The sequence below is a fragment of the Chrysemys picta genome, chromosome 2 (genome assembly GCF_011386835.1).
Source record: "Chrysemys picta bellii isolate R12L10 chromosome 2, ASM1138683v2, whole genome shotgun sequence".
In the NCBI taxonomy this organism is placed as follows: domain Eukaryota; kingdom Metazoa; phylum Chordata; order Testudines; family Emydidae; genus Chrysemys; species Chrysemys picta.
In genome coordinates, this window is record NC_088792.1 from 92,763,002 (window position 1) to 92,782,267 (window position 19,266).

The following is a 19,266-nucleotide window of genomic DNA, read 5'->3' on the forward strand; positions in this document are numbered from 1 at the left end:
TGTTTCTGAAGAAAGATATATTGTGTTTTGTAAAATTATGAGGGATTGTTAGAGGAGATATCTGGAAGGATACTGATGGGCAACAGTGGTGATTGTCAAACAAACTCTCATTGTGTCAGTGATAGTGTGATTTTTAGAGGTTTCTACATGCACCTCGAGATTGAAAAGGTGCAGTTTTTTAAATAGGAGAAATAAATATTCTAGACATCAGAATGAACACATTTATTTACGAAATCTCTACTGACCAGAGGGTTCAAGCCACATTTCCAAGATGTTAAGGCACCTAAAGATGCAGGTTCTCAGTGAAACACCTATGCTGGTGAGGCACCTCACCTACTCACACGCTTTTGAAAATTCTACCGGGTGCCTACCTGCATCTTTAGGCACCTAAATACCTTTGAAAAGGTGGTCTAAATGCCATATAGAATAATACAACCGTATGAATATACATCAAACAACTCTATGTTCGGCACAAGAAAGTTAATGCAACATTAGGGACACATTTTAATAGCACCAGTGATGGTATTCAAAGCTACAATTTTCGTTCTTACAGCAACAATAACTATGCAAACATAGTTTGAAATCCTGGCCCCTGAAAAGTCAATGGGAATTTTCCCACGGACTTCACTGGGGCTAGGGATTTCACACATAGTATTGTCTTCTGAATTTACTTCTTAGGTGGAGATGGAAATCAGTTTTTAATTTCCTGATTTTTGTGCAATTAAAATCTCAACCTGACACATACATCAGGCTACGTTTCTCCACAACCCACTTCCAATACCATCTCCTTTGTATTTAAGAGGGAGAAAAGGGAAGCCAGAAGAATATTATTCAAATAAAAACCACCGACTACACTTTTATGGAAAGCTCTCAAAATTATATTCAAATAAACTTGCTTGGATTATATTATTAGGCAGTAAGAATGCTACTGATCTAAATTCAGTTTAAGGGCATTAGTAGAACAAACTAACCAAGAATGCTAAGCCAGCCTCAGAAAATAAGAAATGACTAACTAGTATTCATGTTTCTAGGTTCCAACATTTCTTATATGTTCTACTTTCCCTCATTAAAAAAAAAGTGAGCTGAAAGAGAAATGACATCAGTGCACAATATTAGTTACTGAGATTGCTATTTAGTTATGAAGGAGTTTAAAGTAGGGGATTTCTATTAAGAGTTTATCCACACATAGGTATATGGGAAATGAAAACTGAAATTTCAGTGAAAAAAAAGCTGTTTCTATAATGGCATCTTAAATGCCACAAAAAGGTTACATTCACAGGTACTTTCAAAATACTACATATTTTTCTTTTCAATGTTTTCTTACCTTTAAGCATAGGCTAAGATGTGAAGTACAAGCATTCTCTATTTTTAAGTAAAAATCACACACCTGATTTAGTCTAAAACAATCAAAAATTTCAGTCTAAAGGACCTACCTCCCCATGATTGAAAAAGTAGCACAATACCGTAACTAGACCTCCTAGACGGCTCCCACTGTGAAAAGAAAATGAAAAGTGAGTGCAACAGAATTTCATAATGTTCAAGTAATATCTTCTGAAACCCAAATTCACAAGATTTGTCCACACCCCAGAATATTTAATCTTTCACTTTTAAACATAGTGACAGACTTTTAAAAAAAAAATTATATATATATATATATTTTTTGAGGGGAGGAGGTAGAAGAGAAAATTACAATGTAAACCAGTTAAGAGCCTAGATAGGCAACCAATATTAGTTTTGGAACAGTCCACCCTTGTATTGCATCTCTTCCCTGCAGAACTCCTCTGAATTTTCCTTACCTTTAATACACATCCAGTGGAATAATCTGGTTACCTAGCTCTGTGCAGGCTTTCCTCTTAGACCAACATTTTTAGAGGCAGCAACTAATTATCTGTTGGTCTTTAAGGTGCCACCGGACTCCTCGTTGTTTTTTTGCAACTAATTAGGTGTTCCTCATTTTCTGAGTGTCCAAAACTTGACATATCCAGAGCCTGATTTTCAGAAGTGCTGAGCATTTGCAACTTCAGTTGATGTCAATAGGAGCTGCAGATTCTCAGCACCTCTGGGAAAAAAAAATAATTGGGTTCTAGGTGTCTCAGTTTGGGCACCCAAAAAATGGGCACTCAAAGTTGGTGGACACTTTTGCAAATTTTGGTGTGAATCTGTGCCTTGTGATGAACTGGGGCTCTCTCTGTACAACTTATGAATTCTGGTTGATATTGTGAAGTTCTATTACAAAAAACTGATGTATTATGAGTACCTATATGTATATAGATCTACCACTGCTGACAGGTCCTGTAGCAGGTACACACCAGACAGATACCATGAGGAATGCTTAGGACTCAATGACTAAAGCTGTGAGTCTGTCACAGAGGTCTCGTAAGTCATGGATTCTGTGACTGTCCTGGACCTCCGTGACTTCTGCAGTGGCGCCAGTGCGACTGACCAGCCACTGCTGGGGCAGTCTTGGGCCACCCCCCGGCCCCCGCAGCGCTCCCGGGCTCCCCCCAGCACCTATGGCGCCCACTCTCCAGAGCACCCAAGATTTAGTCACATATAGTACAAGTCATGGACAGGTCACAGGTCGTGAATTTTTGTTTATTGCCCGTGACCTGTCCATGACTTTTGCTAAAAATACCCCTGACTAAATCTTAGCCTTATCAATGACCATAATCAGGTGCAAACACCTGGGACAACGGGCGAGCTGCACCCTTAGAAAAACCATGTTAGCTGACTCCTCAGAAGGGAGAAGCAGTGCACACTTACCAGTAGAAGAACAGGCCAGCTGACCAGGAGGGGTTTAAACACACACACACACACACACACACACAGTGATAGGAAGAGGAAGCCTGGGGAATGAGGAAGGTTGCACAAGCTGGGTATACAAGAGAGAAAAATGCAGGCTGTTGCATATGGATAGTTTGAGGAGGGGGCTTCCTGAATGCCTGCTGCCTTCTGTACCCATATGGTTCCCCAAGGGCTCACAAAGGAAGGGTGAGCTAGTGAGGAATACTGTGGTTTCAGATGTTTGTTATTTTGTCTGATCTGTACTCTCTGGTGCTTTACATGATTAAGTAAAGAGCCTAAATGTGTTAGACCCCATGCAATGTATGAGTGTGTGTTCAGTTTCACAACTGCTGCACATTCCTGAGAGTTAAAACGTAACTAGAAGCTTCACATCTTTTGGGTAGAGTCCTTGGAGAAGGGTATGTTTAAGTAACTGGGTTATCTCAGGGGCCAGCATTCGTCCAGGGGCCTAGGGCAGATGAGCTGAGATCCATGCTTTCCATGAAAGCATAACAGACTGAGTCTATGCCCAGGAAATGTGCCAGAGGAACCAAAGGAGGAAACAGGGCTGCACCCCACTGAGACCTTGTAAGAATCAAGAGCAGCAGAGGCTTGGATTTCACTCACAACAGCCCTAGTGATGGCATGAGGTGGCGCTTCCTAGGATATGACACTTTTCATTTTCCCATTTGCAAAGTGAGGAATATTTCCCTACTTCAGAGGTATTAAGATGATAAATTCATTAATGTTTGGGAGGCACTCAGGTGGCCATGCTAATGGGCACCACAGAAAAGTTCATGAAAAAAAAAAAAAAAGCAATGTCATATTCACTGCAGCATTTGGATGGCATGAAGTAAATGAGGCATGGGATCCACACATTGAATGTTGAGTATAAAGAGAAATCATTGCCAGTTGCCTCCTTTGCTGAGCACAGTACATCCTGTGTCTTGAATGAGATGTAATTAGATTGTCATAATGAATATACACAAGGGGCAGAATTAAGATTGCACTGACTACATGAAATCTGGTATTTTCTAACTTTTGAGTACTTGACTTCATGGCCTACTCATCATTCTTTTACATTTTTTCTAAATGGAGTATACTACAAACAGAGTTCCATGGGACTGGAGTAATGTGAAAACCATCAGCCTATAAGCTAAATTATATCTTTTCTCAGCAATGACAGACTGCATGAAAGCCTAACTGAAAACTTGTACCAAAGGCTCAGTCAGGTCATCGTGATCATCTAGTCTGACCTCCTTTGCAGGTCACAGAACCTCACCCACCCAACTCCTGTAATAGACCCCTAACCTCTGACTGAGGTACTGAAATCCTCAAATCATGATTTAAAGACTTCAAGTTACAGAGAATTCACCATTTACACTAGTTTAAACCTGCAAGTGACCTGTGCCCCATGCTGCAGAGGAAAGCAAAAAAAATAATAATAATAATAAAAAAAAAACAGGGTCTCTGCCAATTTGACCCAGTGGACAATTCCTTCCCAACCACAAATATGGCAATCAGTTAGACCCCCAAAGCATGTGGGCAAGACCTACCAGTCAGACACCTAGGAAAGAATTCTCTGTAATAATTCAGAGCCCTCCCCATTTAGTGTCCCATCTCCAGTTGTTAGGGATTTTTGCTACTGGTAGTCGCAGATGGGCCACATGCCATTGTAGGCAGCCCCATCAGACCATGCCCTCAATAAACTTATCAAGCTCAGTCTTGAAGCCAGTTAGGATTTTTGCCCCCACTGCTCTCCTTGGAGGACTGTTTCAGAACTTCACTCCTCTAATGGTTAGAAATCTTCACCTAATTTCGAGCCTAAACTTGCTGATGGCCAGTTTATATCCATTTGTTCTTGTGGCCACCTGGGCACTTATGTTAATTAATTTCTCTCCCTCCCTGGTATTTATCCCTCTGATGTATTTAGAGAGAGCAATCATATCTCCCCTCAGCCTTCTTTTGTTTAGGCTAAACAAGCCAAGCTCTTTGAGTCTCCTCTCATAATGTAGGTTTTCCTTTCCTTGGATCATATCTGTTCCCTTCCCTGCACCTGTTTTAGTTTGAATTCATCTTTCTTAAACATGGGAGAGAACAATTTCACACAGTATTCCAGATGAGGTCTCACCAGTGCCTTATAAAATGGTACCAACACTTCTCTCTCTCTCTCTCTCTCTCTCTCTCTACTGGAAATACCTTGCCTGATGCATTCTAGGACGGCATTAGCCTTTTTCTCAGCCCCATCACATTGATGGTTCATAGTCATCCTGTGATCAATCAAAACACCCAGGTCTTTCTCCTCCTCTGTCACTTCCAACTGATACATCCCCAGCTTATAGCAAAAATTCTTGTTGTTAGTTCCTAAATTCATGACCTTATACTTTGCACTATTACATTTCATCCTATGTTTATTACTCCAGTTTACAAGGTCACCCAGATCTTCTTGTATGATATTCCAGTCCTCCTCTGTATTGGCAATACCTCCCAACTTTGTGTTATCCACAAATTTTATTAGCACACTCCTTGCTATTGTCAAAAATAAGACCACATATTTAGCTTGATGCCTACCCACCAGTCATAGGTTCTGGAACACCTGCCAATTGAAATTATATTCAGAATTATTTCATAGATTTATTCATGGTTCAAAGCATTGCATTCCTTCTGAAAATTCAGACTGAGAAACTGTGCAAAGTGGAAACAGTTTTCCTTTGAAGACAGATTTTAGAGTTCATAGAACATGATAAATGCTCACAGAAGATCTAAATGACTTCAAAGTTTCATTCACAAACATGTGTCCAAACAAAACACTAAAAGGTATTAAGGTCAGCACAAAGACAACAGTAGCGGTGCTGAATATCTATAAATCACATTGATACCTTCCACACTAATAGAAATTTGTGCTACAATTAATGATAGCATGTGTTTGTAAAGGCATCTGGATATATTTTGAGAAAGAATACTAGTCAAAACCTGTCAATTGTTTGATATTTTAAGTCAGAAGCTAAAAAGCAAAGACTGCATCTGAAAAACCAACAAGATTTGCAGGATTTATGATTGAAAGCAGTGTCCAACTGAGTAGATACAAGTGGTGTAGCTCCATTGACTTCAGCGATGTTATGCTGATTTATACCAGCTGAAGGATCTGGCCCCACTTTCCTAGCTAACTGGTTGAAAATGGTGAGTAATTTTCCATCCATAATAGAAACTGCTTTATTGAGAACCTGAGTAACATGTTTACAATTTCTAAATTAGCAGAAATGGAAATTAGAATGTACACTTTACCAACACTCTGAAAAAATACAAGTTTATTTTGCAAACCTATTGTGGAAAAATTGTGTAATTCAGGAGATATTAATACTGATTTCTGGCTTTCCAAAGTTAACCAAACCATATGGTTTTCTGTGAAACAAGGTATACAAGCAGAAATGAAAAGAACATGTGTTGTCATTCATGATATAGAGCATGAGTAAAAGATTAAAAACAATGGAAAAACTAGCAATAGCACTGAAGCAAAGAATAATCCTAGGATTTTGTAACTGAACCATGTGCACAGACATTCACATTTTATAGCATAGCCAGTAGCGATGGGATGAAGCAATGGATGGTTTGAGGAACGTTAACGGGAAAAAGGAACTTTGCAACACACCAACTGTCTGTTGCCAGTTCAAAGCCAGAGGCCATCCAAGACCTGTTTATTGGCCTCCACAAAACTAATTTTGTAGTCACAACCTATTCTGACAGAAATGTCATCACATTTTCAGAAAATAGCACAACAATAAATAAATAAATACACACATCCGTGATACCAGTCTCAACTGAAAGGTCAAAGTTTGAATGGTCATGGAGACAGAATATCCCTCTCAATCACAAGGCAATCTGTCCCGATCAGAGTTGAAGCAAGCTGACAGGGCAGTTGGGGATCTTGTACTGTTAATGCTTTAGTTGTACCTCTTATATAGAGGACTTCAGTTTTTAGGACCATTATTTCTGTACTTTTCATTAGTGCTAAATTCACCAGTTAAAAGGAATAATGAAATAACATTAAAGGAAACAAAACAAACAAGAGAAAGCAGTAGAATCTGGGGATACTTAAGTCACCATATTCCAATATGGTTTTAACAAATATAAATAGGAAAATTAAGTTTTCCACAACTCTATACTGGGCAGAGAAGTAACCCCCTGTATACAATATTTTAACTACATACAGTTCTCTTCATGTATGTGTAAGTTTTCAGGGAACGTGATGGGGTGTCCACCCCATACTCACCCAGAAGGGGTTAACGGAGGCCAGATGGGCCAATTAGCCTATTAGGCTGAAGGTTGAGAGGAAAGCCCTAAATAGGGGAAGCTCACCTGTGAGGGAACAGGCAGAGTTTTTATAAAACCAGGAAGCTGACAGCAGGAAGGAGGCAACAGGGAGGTAGTCTGCAGTCACTCCCTGGGAGAAGGGAGGTGGGTTTGGGGACTAGAGAGACAAGTAGCCCATGGTTGTTCCCTGGGAGAAGGGTGTCAAGAAGCTAGCAAACCCAGAAGAGTGGGGAGAGCCAGGAGGTAAGGATGCAGCCCAAGGAGTAAACAGCATGGTTGGGGACTGAGCAGACCTTGGCTGTGTGTTGTAGGGACCCTCGGCTGGAACCTGGTGCAGAGGGCAGGCCTGGGTTCCCTTACCCACTACTGGGGAAGTGGCACTGGTGGGGCAGCGAACTGGAAGATTCCCTTGGTCATTGTGGGAGTGACAGAGACTATGAAGGACTATATCCCGGAAGGGTGAGAAAAACACTGAGTGAGCTGGCAGGAGGGCCAAGTCATGAAGAGGATACCGTGGTTTCAGGAGTGAGAGAGGAGCAACAGACCAGAGAGAGCAAGAGATGGAGTGACAATGTGAGACTGTAGGAAGGGTCATCGACCTCATGAGCTAATTCACTGAGGGGCTAGGACAAGGCCATTCAAGATTATTAGCGAATGGAGCTTGTCACAAGGAAAGAGGGTTAATGAAATCATGACACTTCTCCAGTGGGCTCCTCTACATTAAAATACAAAAGAAACATTTATGAATACACATACAAAAGAATAGTAAATCTCTGTCCATCTCTGTCTCTCAAACATATGCCTCCTCCCTACCTCTTGGGAAGAAGGAGGATGCTGTCTATCTGTGATATAAGCTTCTGCCTAGTAAGTGTGACAAATGGGGGGCTGCTTCTGGTGAGAGAATAAACTCAATTTTTGTCCTCCATATCAGAGATTCCCAGTTTATCCAAGGCACTGTCTTGCAACTCTACCCTTTCTTCCACAGCAGCCTGGCAGTTACAAGGGGCATGTCCACATCACTCAACATGACTTTTCCAATCCCCATTTTGCATCTTTTTAACCAAAGATGAGAAAGCACCTGCCTTTCCTCATTGTTCTGCCAAGGATAAGTAGCAGAGTGAAACTGACATGATTATCAATGCTAGTGCTTCACATAAGGTTTTGATTAGGTTTCACTTAGTAGAACTATGAGCAGTAGCAGAAGTATGGTGGCTGCAGATGCATGATAAAGTATATATTCAGTCAGTTAATATTTCCAAAGTTATCTTTGCAACCAGAAGGCCTAGACATTATTTTTAGTGAAATCTTTACACAATTCTGGGAAAGGGGTGGCAGTGATCTTCCTCTTCATTCAGAAAAGCCTTCTATTAACCAGCAGTGAATAGGTGAGAAAATTTTTCAATCCCATCAACGTTAGTCTGATATATCCTAACACCTGGGTGTACTTGCTGTTATAATGTGAAGTTTAAGTAAATAAAAACAAATCAATAAAATATAAAAAAGACTACAACCAAAATATTAAAGACTGTCTGAAAATGTATTTTTCTTTTAAACTTGATAATGGAATGTCCAAACACAAAATGGCATTTGAACTACTTAAATATGCTTTTTCTACAATATTTTTAACGTTCACCCTTCACTTTCTTCTCATGTGACACCTGTGTGTGCTCATCAGATTTTGTCATATCCACAACTGAATATTGCTAGAACATGCATACTACTAAAAAAAAAAAACCCCTTCTCCCTCCCCCCCACCACTTTCCTATGCTTAATATTCTATTCCTACAAGACAAACATTAGAAAAATTTAAGGGGAAGGTTACAAACTATCTATGGGGAATAAGTGTATGCAAGTTCAGCTTTTAAATATTTTGACAAATATCTGACACCTTATTTTATATCCCATAAAACTGGGATAGAAAGTGCAATATTAGTTTTGTGTTCTAAGTTGAATTGATGAATTACCAATTTGAAAGGGAAAGCAAAAAATGTGGAAGGACACAGTTTTTCTGAGTACTTATCTAAAAGTAAGCCACCAGATAGTTTTCAAATAGGAGATTAAAGGAACAATAATAAAAAAAATAAACTTCTCTGTTTAACACAACCAACTACATTTCAATATTAGCATTTTTGTACCAATAATTTCTTATACCTAATCTAGGATTCTGGTACCTAATTTTCACTCTTAAGGAAAAATAGCCAACATTATAATTAAGGTCTTGACAAATTTGTTTTTACATTTCTTGTACACAACGTACATTTGCAATTCTTAGATGTTGCATCTTGAAAACTTGAGGCTAAGATGGAAGTTACTTTTTGTGATTAACCATTTAGAAGGGGCCTATAACTGACTGAACTGACTTTTGTTGGCTCTAGAGTTTCATTTGTTCAACAGAAGAACTTAAGAGCCTGATACACTACTCCAGTTTTACATCAAAGTAACTCGATTGAAATAAAATCCAATGGTTTCAGTGGAGTAACAGCAGCACATAATTGAAGTGAAACTGTACTCATAGTGCAACACCCAGTTCACTGATGCACCAAGAACAAGTATCTGCTATATCCCAGAGAAACTGCCAGTGTCCAACAGAACACTAATATTTCAAAAGAAAATTGCCAATGCAGAATAGTCAGAAAGGAAAGGAGTATTGTGTGTCCAAACACAAACCATGTTTCAACTAAGAGGGACACTTCCTTCTGGGTGTTGAAAAGGACTCCTGATACCAATACTTTCAGTGTTACGAAGTTGAGCCGAAAAACAAAGAAATTTCTCACCCAGAATATCAAAAGTCATTGATCGCTGAATTGCCTCATAAATTGACTAATATGTGAGTGTATTATATTAATATGAACAGTGAGCTACAGTAGAGTGGTAATACCTAGATCAAACTTTTTGGTGACAGAAGCCCAGGCCTCCTTCATTGAGGTCAATGTGAGTTGTTGCCAGTACCTTCAACTAGACCATGAACAGTCCCCATACTTGTTGCTTTTATGTTATAATTTTGTTACTCTATACTCCCTCTATTATTTCTCCCCAAAAAAAAAAAAAAAAAAGTTGCTGCAAATAAACACCATACTAAAATTTGATGACTTTGTTAGCGTGGTATTGTTTGACAAAAATCATCTTCACATTAAGCCACTAGAACAAACCTAAAGACCAAACAAATTTGTTTTAAAGTAGGCGAATGTTACACCAAAACTTTAGTACTAAATCTAGTCCTGAAACAGACTGACTAAAAAATAATCTGATGTGGACAAAAACAGTGTTAAGCTGCTAGATAGTACGTTCTGTTTTTCTGGAAATATGGAAGTACTACAGCAGTGCCCTCTTGTGTTGTTGTACAGTAATAAGGTCTTCATTTTACTAGAAAATAGGGTTTACTGCCTTATAATTCAGAAATATAATTGTGTTGTGGGTCAAAAGAGCGATAGGAAGGTTTAGCTCTGGAGTAATTTTCTTTTAAACCAGTACTATTTACAATAGTTTTGGAGTTTTTAAGTTACAAGAGTACAAAACCTGCCCAAGAATAAATAGTAGTTATTTTGAAAGCATTTTGTCCTAAACAGCTCAAAAAATTGCTGATTTTAAAAATGAAATTTTGCAAGCTGCAAAATTAGTCTACAACATGGACTTATGTCTTGGGAAATTATTGTAAAAATGGTCAGGATATTAAACATTTAAAGTGTAAACTGTGTTCAAGAACTGTAAAAGTATTTTCCTTTGTGTTTTTAGTCTGCATACTTTCTGTCCAATTGTTAACTAGCTCTTAAGTTATGCAGTATACATTTTTAAAATACAAAAACTAATTATGCTGATCAAACAAAGAATAAATTCTAGTTTATTTTTGTTACAATAAAAAGCAACAAAATAATGCAGTTTAAAAAAAAAACCTTCTGAAGAAACGGTTAGGGGTTAAAAAAAAAAATCAGAGAAATACTCAGAGATCCTGCAGCCACCAAAAACTAAGTCATGCAGAATCAATGAGTTCCGGGTACAACTCTGTGTGGAGGATTAAACAAATCAACAGGGTGCTGAAACAGTCACAAAAATAAATCTCCTACAGAACTACGCAATGCTGCATCTAAGATGTAACCTTTCCGTTATATTAATACTAAAAATGTCAAGATCAAAAACACACTATTAACAAAGAAACAAAGGTGCTGCCTTCAGGAACAAATTAAAAATAAGAACTATGGAAAGTAAAGATAAATATAGTTTAAGGAATATACTGAAGGTAAACAATCCATGATATAACTTAAAGAATTTTTTCACTTGAAGTGTAAGTACCAACTCTTAATTGTATTATGCATGCTGTAGCATTATATATGCCTAAAGGGAGCATTAGCTTACCACATGGGAAGACAGTTTAGAATACTGAAGCACAGAATAGTATTGAACTGCCAGTAAGCATAATCTTTTCCTGGAAAAAGTTATTACAGGGTTTGTTTGGGAAGAGGGTTGGGGGTGTTACTTGGAGGAGGAGAAGGAAGGTTATACTTAAGACTTTGCTAACTTGGCGGTTTGATGATAACAATGCCATACTACTACACACAAGTTGCAGAAGGGGGACAGCACACACATGCACATATAAAAGGATAGGAACTATACACACTGTGGATCTCTTGATCAAATACTGGGCTAGTGTTGAAGGAGCAGAGGCACAAAATTAATTTTTTTCTGACTTAAAAATAGGCCCTTCAGCTGGAAGCTGCATACTACAGGTTTCTGAAACCTAGAAATTTTAGTTTTATTATTTAATTAATTAAGTCACATTTATGAGTGTTCTGTACTGAAATAACGAAGACCTGATTAGGTAAGTTTCAGTTGGCCACTTGCTGGTTGCAATGAAGGGACTGCTATTTTGACTTCCTAGATACAATACGCTGAAGTACAGAGACATTTAATTAAAGAAAAATTATTTATAATTAATTATTCAAGGTAGTAGGAAGAACAAGAAAATAAGCTATAGTTTAGAGGTAGCGGAAGGAGTAGGGCAAACAGTGGTAGCTCCCTGAGGTACAACACAAGGCCTACATTTTCTGTTCTTCACCACTTTGGCTAGAGGTGTAGAAGGACTGAAACGCCTACAAATTGCACAGGCACTAGAGTAGGTACTTTTCATTATCCAAAAGCAACTCTTCAGTCAGTTGAAAGAGCAGCAAAGATAGAAAGCCGAGATCTCACTGCTGGGGCAGCGGGAACAAAATCAACAGGTTCCTTCCAGATTCTTCGTGTTCTGGAGCACCCTACAAACAGAATCATTTGCATCCTACAACCAGAAGGTTCCTGCGAACTATTACATTAAGAGAAGTTAGCATGGAGGAAGATTTATAAGCTTCTTCTAGTGGTTAAGTGAGCTTCTGCTCTCACTTCCTCTATCACTGATTAGCCAAAACTGCCAACCTGATTTTATGCAGTATAGTTGTAGCCATGCGCAGTCCCAGGATATTAGAGCGACAAGGTGGGTGAAGTAATATCTTTTATTGAACCAACTTCTGTTGGTGAGCAAGACAAGCTTTCATGCCACACAGACCTGAAGAAGAGCTTTATGTGGCATGAAAGCTTGTCTCTCTCACCAACAGAAGTTGGTGTAATAAAAGACATTACCTCACCCAATCTAATTCTAATCACTTCAAAATGGTCATGCTGCCCTTTGATTTTTTATGTCTCACTCAGATGTCTAAGCCCCCTCAATTTCCAAGTAGTCAATAATTATAGCCATACTAGATTACCAATTGTTTTTCTAGCCCATTGTCAGAGACAGGATACTGGACAACAACAAACGGTTCAAGGGAAAAAACAAGAAACCCCTAATGGACATTCATGGAATCATTTGCCATAGGGAAGTTTTTTTCATAATCCCTAGCAGCTACTGGTTGGCTTATGCCTTGAATAAGGAAATTAAACCCTCGTTTCATCTTTACCTTTCATTTTTTTATATGTATGTGTAAATGTATATATGAGAGTATAAATGCTCTCATACTCAATAAAAATGTCTAATCCTACCGAGTTATTAGCTTCCATATCTTGTAGCAGTTAATTCAATTGGTTAGTTGATTAGGGAAAGGGGGAGGTTTTAAAAAATCCTTTCATCAGTTTTAAGTCTGTTGCTTTTTTATTTCATTGGATGATCTCCTATTCTTATATTATGGGAGAGGGAAAATAGGAGCACCCTATTTTCTCTCTGGCATTATTTTTACACTAATGATATACCACCGTCGTTTACAGATGACAATGGAAAATCCGGAGGATCAGCTTTTTGAAGCTCAAAAGCAGCACTGGGTCCAATAAAAGATATTACCTACCCTATCTTGTGTCTCAATAGAAAACACTTCAGAAATCTAAACTTCTATACAACTTGAACTGCAGGTGGCTTGTATTTAAATTAAACTATTTAATTTCACTACTAAAATCTCTAATTTGAGAATTTACATCCAGCACTGTCCAACTCAGGAGACAAAATACTGAGAACTTCAAAGACAATAATGAGCTTTGAGTGACATTAAAATAAAATGTGGATTTCACTTTAAACTGCCTGCAGTATCCTCAACCTAAAAGGCCTCCCTTGTACATAAAGGTTATCTGTTGTCTCAGAACATGCTGCATTCATCCATTAGAATATCAAATATACACACACAAAAAATCAGATGAACCCTCCATAGCACAGGAGATACAATATCACCCCTGAAATTTGAGTGCCCAGAGTGTAACAAGTCATTATCTCTATACCACCAGCCCATATTCAGAAGAGTACAGAAGCAGAAAAGCAAAGAGCAGAGAAGCATGGTATTTATAAAGTAAGAGACCAATTCATCCATTGCCCACTCTATTATTATTTGTTTTTGCACCAGTCTTATGAGAATAAAGGGAAGTACTGGTACATCATGTTCAACAGAAAAAAAGTGTGACCGAGTCCATTTTGGTTCCTGAATTGCATATAGATACTGTAAATAAAAACAGAAATTCACAGCAAGAGGAAATGTATGCAACTCTTTGTTTCTGTAAGATTGCACCAATTGAGAAGGGAAGAAACCTCAGTCTTATGGTTTATAGATAAGAAGTTTAAAATCAAAGAAGCACAGTATAGCTGCAACCAAAGCACTATAAAACTCTGGGTTTCATTAGAGGCATAACTGAACATCTACATTTAAAAAGAAAATGTTAATAACATTTTCTACATTAATAACTGAGTTCATGATGTCAATGTTATTAAAAATTTATACTATCCTTCTTACTGATTTCCAAATACTACCTTGATATTTTTATCTTCTCAGATTTGCTTAGTTGTAATCCAAATTAAGGGATTAACTAGCTCTTCTACAAAAACACTATATGTTTAATACTAACATGTAAATAATGCCCCAAAATAACTGCTTCACTGAATATCCCAAAAAACACTTACATTTTTACTTTAAAAAGTTATTAAAATGTTTACAAGCACTATAATTTTACTAAAAACCATAAACACTCGTTACCATTGAAATTACTTGCTGCTCAACTGTCTTACCTTAGGTATGTGCCATATATGAAGAACAATGACATCATTAGTCCATTTAAAAGAAAGATCACAGCAACATAAAAGGAAGCAGGGTCTCCCAATCCTAACAAACAGCAATTAACATACAGATATTGACAAAAATATACTAATAGGACAGATTTTAAATGTGTATCTATTCTAGCAACAAAAAGTCAGAATAATGTGTTATATAGCATGTTACCTTACTACATGTAAATAGAGAAAAATAATTTATTTTTTGATATCTCCAAGCTAACTGAGGGAGTAGGTAAGAGGACTGCACCACCAGAAAATGTGTGAATCAGATGCAGTCTCAAAGCATTCAAAACAAAAACAAGAAGTCCCACAATAAAGTCAATTTAAAGAGCCATATTCAATACATAAAGGCTGGCAAGGAAAAGATGACACCCGGGTCTGCAGACATTATTCCCTACATGCTGAAAACCTAGGAGGGAATTTCTTCAAAACGGAGGATGAATTGGCTGGCATGTATGGAACCCCTGATAAGCATCAACATATTGCCTCTTAAAGAAGTCAGGAGAATAATTCAAAATATCTTGCTTTTGATTAAGTTAGATAAAAAGTGAATTGTTCTGACTCTGAATGAAGTCATTATTTTTTGGGGTAGCTTAAGAATAATGAAGTATTAAAACAGTTACAGCAGAAGTGAATTAGGATTCACTTAATAGAGGGCAGTTCATACATGCACAAACCCCACAATATACAGTTACAATTCAAACTAATCCATTAACTTTTTATTCCATTACCAGTAGTTTTAACCTTTACATTTATTTTAAAAACAAAGGATATACTCTTAAGGTAAAACTGGATTTAAAGTATGTTCCATAAAAGTTTTTAAAGATTTTTTTAATTAAATGTGAATCTTATTTATACAACTCAGTTAAATTATAGCATATTTCTAAATTTCAAGAGACAAAATGAAAAGGTTGTTTTACAAGACACCTTTTGTATGTAAGATATTATAAAAAGCTTTATCACACATTATCAAGCACATTCCTCCACATATGAAATAGCAGTTGGTCATGCCTGAGCTCTGGGAACTAAAGATCAGATACAAGATCCTCACATCCGTTCAGCCCATTTAAACTGGGTGAAAGATCCAGATTACCCCAGGAGAGGATTCCCCCAGTGCAATCACTACGGAAGACACTATGGAAGGCTGCCTTCTGAAACTCCCTCACAAGCTCTGGCGTATGGACTTGTAGAGGGCAGGGCCGCAGCACTGCAGATATTTGAGTAGCACTGTCACCCAGACGGCAGCCCAGCAAGGCTGCCTAACTTATACAGCCCCGAGGGCTTGTCTAAATTATGCCAGTGGCCACTGTGGCCCTCCGAGCAACCCAGAATTGGAAGGGCTCAAAGATGGCTTAAAACCAATTTAGGCTTACCTCCACTAGAACAATTGCTTGAGTTTGTACACTTGATTTACTGCACTCAAGCTAGCCTAGCTCAAGTGAGACAGACCGAAATGCAAAACACTTCACTTACACAGTCTAATTTGGATAGCAGCAGAGGAATTACAATTCAAGCTGCTGCATGCCCAGTACATTACCAACTCCCGTGTCCCAGCTTCAACTCATCCTCAACAGGCCCATTAGCTCAAGCTAGACATTTTTGCACATGACGAGAGTTGGGTTAGAGGCAAAACTCAAGTTATAGCTCAAGCTAGTGCTGCAGTGAAGACAAGCCCCTAGTCCTCACCACTTGGGCTGCAAGTTCTGTGCTATACCTCTACGGGGCATAGCACAAAATCCCTTCTTTTCCATGTTTTTCATACACTATGTTGCAAAATTCACTAAAACACAGGCTTAACTAAATGAAAATGAGCCAGTGATGAACACACATTAACATTACTGTTTCCAAAATACATGCAAAAACCACAAGAATACACTAGGGAAAAAAACTTGCCTTCACAGCTTTCAACAGGACTAAGCCTTTCTCCTCTGTTTACAGTCCAGCATGTCTTGGTCTGAACACCAATAAAATCCATTACCCCTGTGTATATGCGGTACCAGCTGGCTAGGACCACCTGTGTAGAAATCGGATTTGAAGTTTCTAAGTAGGAACTTAGAATTAGAGATTATCTCAATACCTAAGGCAGCCTTTCAAACAGACAGGAACTAGAAAATGCCATGAAAGTGTTTCCAAGGCTCAATATTTTAATTTCTACAAAACTAAGCATTTTGGGGATGATTCACCTGGAATACCCAACATAGCTCTATTGCTCAGCATTAGTGTTAACATTTTACCTGCTTAACATCAGAAGGCTATATACTCATCAACCTAAGGCAGTGGTTCTCAACTTTTCCAGACTACTGAACTCCTTTCAGGAGTCTGATTTGTCTTGCATACCCCCAAGTTTCACCTCAATTAAAATACTTGCTTACAAAATCAGACATAAAAATACACAAGTGTCACAGCACACTATTGCTGAATAACTGTTTACTTTCTCATTTGTACCATAACACTATAAAAACCAATTGAATATAAATACTGTACTTACATTTCAGTGCACAGTATATAGAGCAGTATAAACAAGTCATTGTCTGTATGACATTTTAGTTTATACTGACTTCGCTGGTGCTTTCTATGTAGCCTGTACTAAACATAGGCAAAGATCTAGATGACTTGATGTACCCCCTGGAAGACCTTTGCATACCCCCAGGGGTACACATACCTCTGGTTGAGAACCACTGTATTCAGAACCATGTAGGAATTGATATATTTGAACATTTTATGGAAGGAACTCTATGGGCCAACTTTGCATAGCTGATGTGTCTCAGGTGGTCCCAAATTTTGCCCACAAAGTTGGGAAAACATGCATAGAACGAGCTGTCAAACAACAAAGTATCCAAATACCCTACTCTAATACCCGTCTAATATAAGATTGAATTCATCTGACCAGGACACCTTTAGATATCTGACACAGAGAGATGGTTAACATGAAACTGAGACATCTCTTTAGGGAAAATATCACACAGACATTAAGAATTGCATAATGTTCTTTATGGATCACTAAGTAAGAAGGAGAACACAATAAGGCTACCTCTTGGCAGGGCCAGAATAATAGTAATAGTAATGGACAAATCCTGAGTTCCATATTCAGTTTTTACTCTCTTCTTATTCAGATAATTCCTATAGGGAGAATTGGAATTCATCTGATTAAGAAGCTCAGAATTTGCCATAATACCACACTTCCATAGTGCTGCCTTCCATTTGAAGATCTTAATGCATTTTACAACCAAGAATGAATTAAGCCTCAACACTCCTGAGAGATAGGAAATAGTATTATCCCCATTTTACAGATAGAAAATCTAAGGCAAGATAGAATGTCTGGCTGAACTGAGAATAGAACCTAGGCTATTCATCAGTGAGAGCTGTGCTTTAATCACAAGTGACCATTAATCATCCAATTGCCATCACAAAGAACATCTAAACTGACTAGAGGAAAAGCAAATTCTGAAGTTCAAGAATGTCAGGCACACTCATAATTAAAGTTCCAAGCAATGAGAACTGTGACCTAACATAAGAGGTAGTTCGAAGAAAGTTGCACTTCAGGGATGAATCCTGGCCCCACTGAAGTCAAGGGGAGTTCTGCCATTGATTTTAGAGGAGATAGAAAAGGGGAACCTGTGCTGAAATCCTATCTCTTTTGTATGCACCAGAAAAAACAAAACAACTTAAATTCTTAAAAAGCACGTCTCCCTTTTTCAGCCCTCCTTGCAGAAACCTGAGACTTGTGGGGATAAGATTCCTTAGCTACAAACTCTAATGTCGCTCAAAGGACTAAATGGTCGACCAGACCTTAAAGAACCACTGATATACTTTTATCATGAAGTGAGTTATCAACTAATGTTACTGAGTGCCGCTGCACACTCAATAAATACTACAGAGGAGATTCTCAAACACCCTTGGTGAGGTAAGTATCTTAGTTAGGCTCCTTTGAAAATTTTGTCTGACACACCCTGCTGTTTCATCAATACAAGAAATTCTAAGTGACCTTTATCAGGAATAAACTCTTGAGTCCATTCAAGGGCTATACTAGTTTTAAATATTATACACAGCTACTCAGGTATCTGGTACTAAACACTAACAATATTCTTGTCAAAGGCTTCTTTAGATAACATAGCTAATGATTAAGGCTATGTTTTAGTCACTGGTATTTTTAGTAAAAGTCACGGACAGGTAACGGGCAGTAAACAAAAATTCACGGCCCATGACCTGTCCATGACTTTTACTATATACCCCTGACTAAAACTTGGGGGTGGTGGCACGTGGCCCAGGACCCCCGCTGGTACTGGGGCGGGCAGTGATGCTCGGCCCGGGACCCCCACTGGTGCTGGGGCGGGGTGGGCAGGCGGTGGTGCTCAGCCTGGGACCTCCACTGGTGCTGGGAGAGGTGGAGCTGGCGGGGTCTGCAAGCTCCCTACCTGGCTCCATGCTCTCCTCCCCCGCCCCCAGAAGATCAGATTCTAATCTAATCTCCTGCATACCACCGGCCAAAAATCCTCATTTAGTGATCTCTGAATCAAGCCAGTAAAAAATTGTTATTTACTCTACAGTAACTGTAGTCCTTCGAAATATGTTGTTCACATGCACCAACAGTGCCTCCTAAACGGTTTCTTAAGAAACTG

General features: G+C 38.4%; 1 protein-coding gene across 9 annotated transcripts in view; it reads right to left on the minus strand.

Moving 5' to 3' along the window:
* TBX20 (T-box transcription factor 20) overlaps positions 1–19,266 on the minus strand; it is a 188,712-nt gene that overhangs the window by 69,086 nt on the left and 100,360 nt on the right. For all 9 annotated transcript variants that reach the window (XM_065583768.1, XM_065583765.1, XM_065583767.1 and 6 more), the window contains 3 exons: positions 16,541–16,661; positions 14,603–14,696; positions 1,434–1,491 (listed from right to left, as the gene is read on the minus strand). In XM_065583768.1, coding sequence (XP_065439840.1) covers positions 1,434–1,491; positions 14,603–14,696; positions 16,541–16,661 — 273 coding nt within the window. The remainder of the gene's footprint in view (positions 1–1,433; positions 1,492–14,602; positions 14,697–16,540; positions 16,662–19,266) is intronic.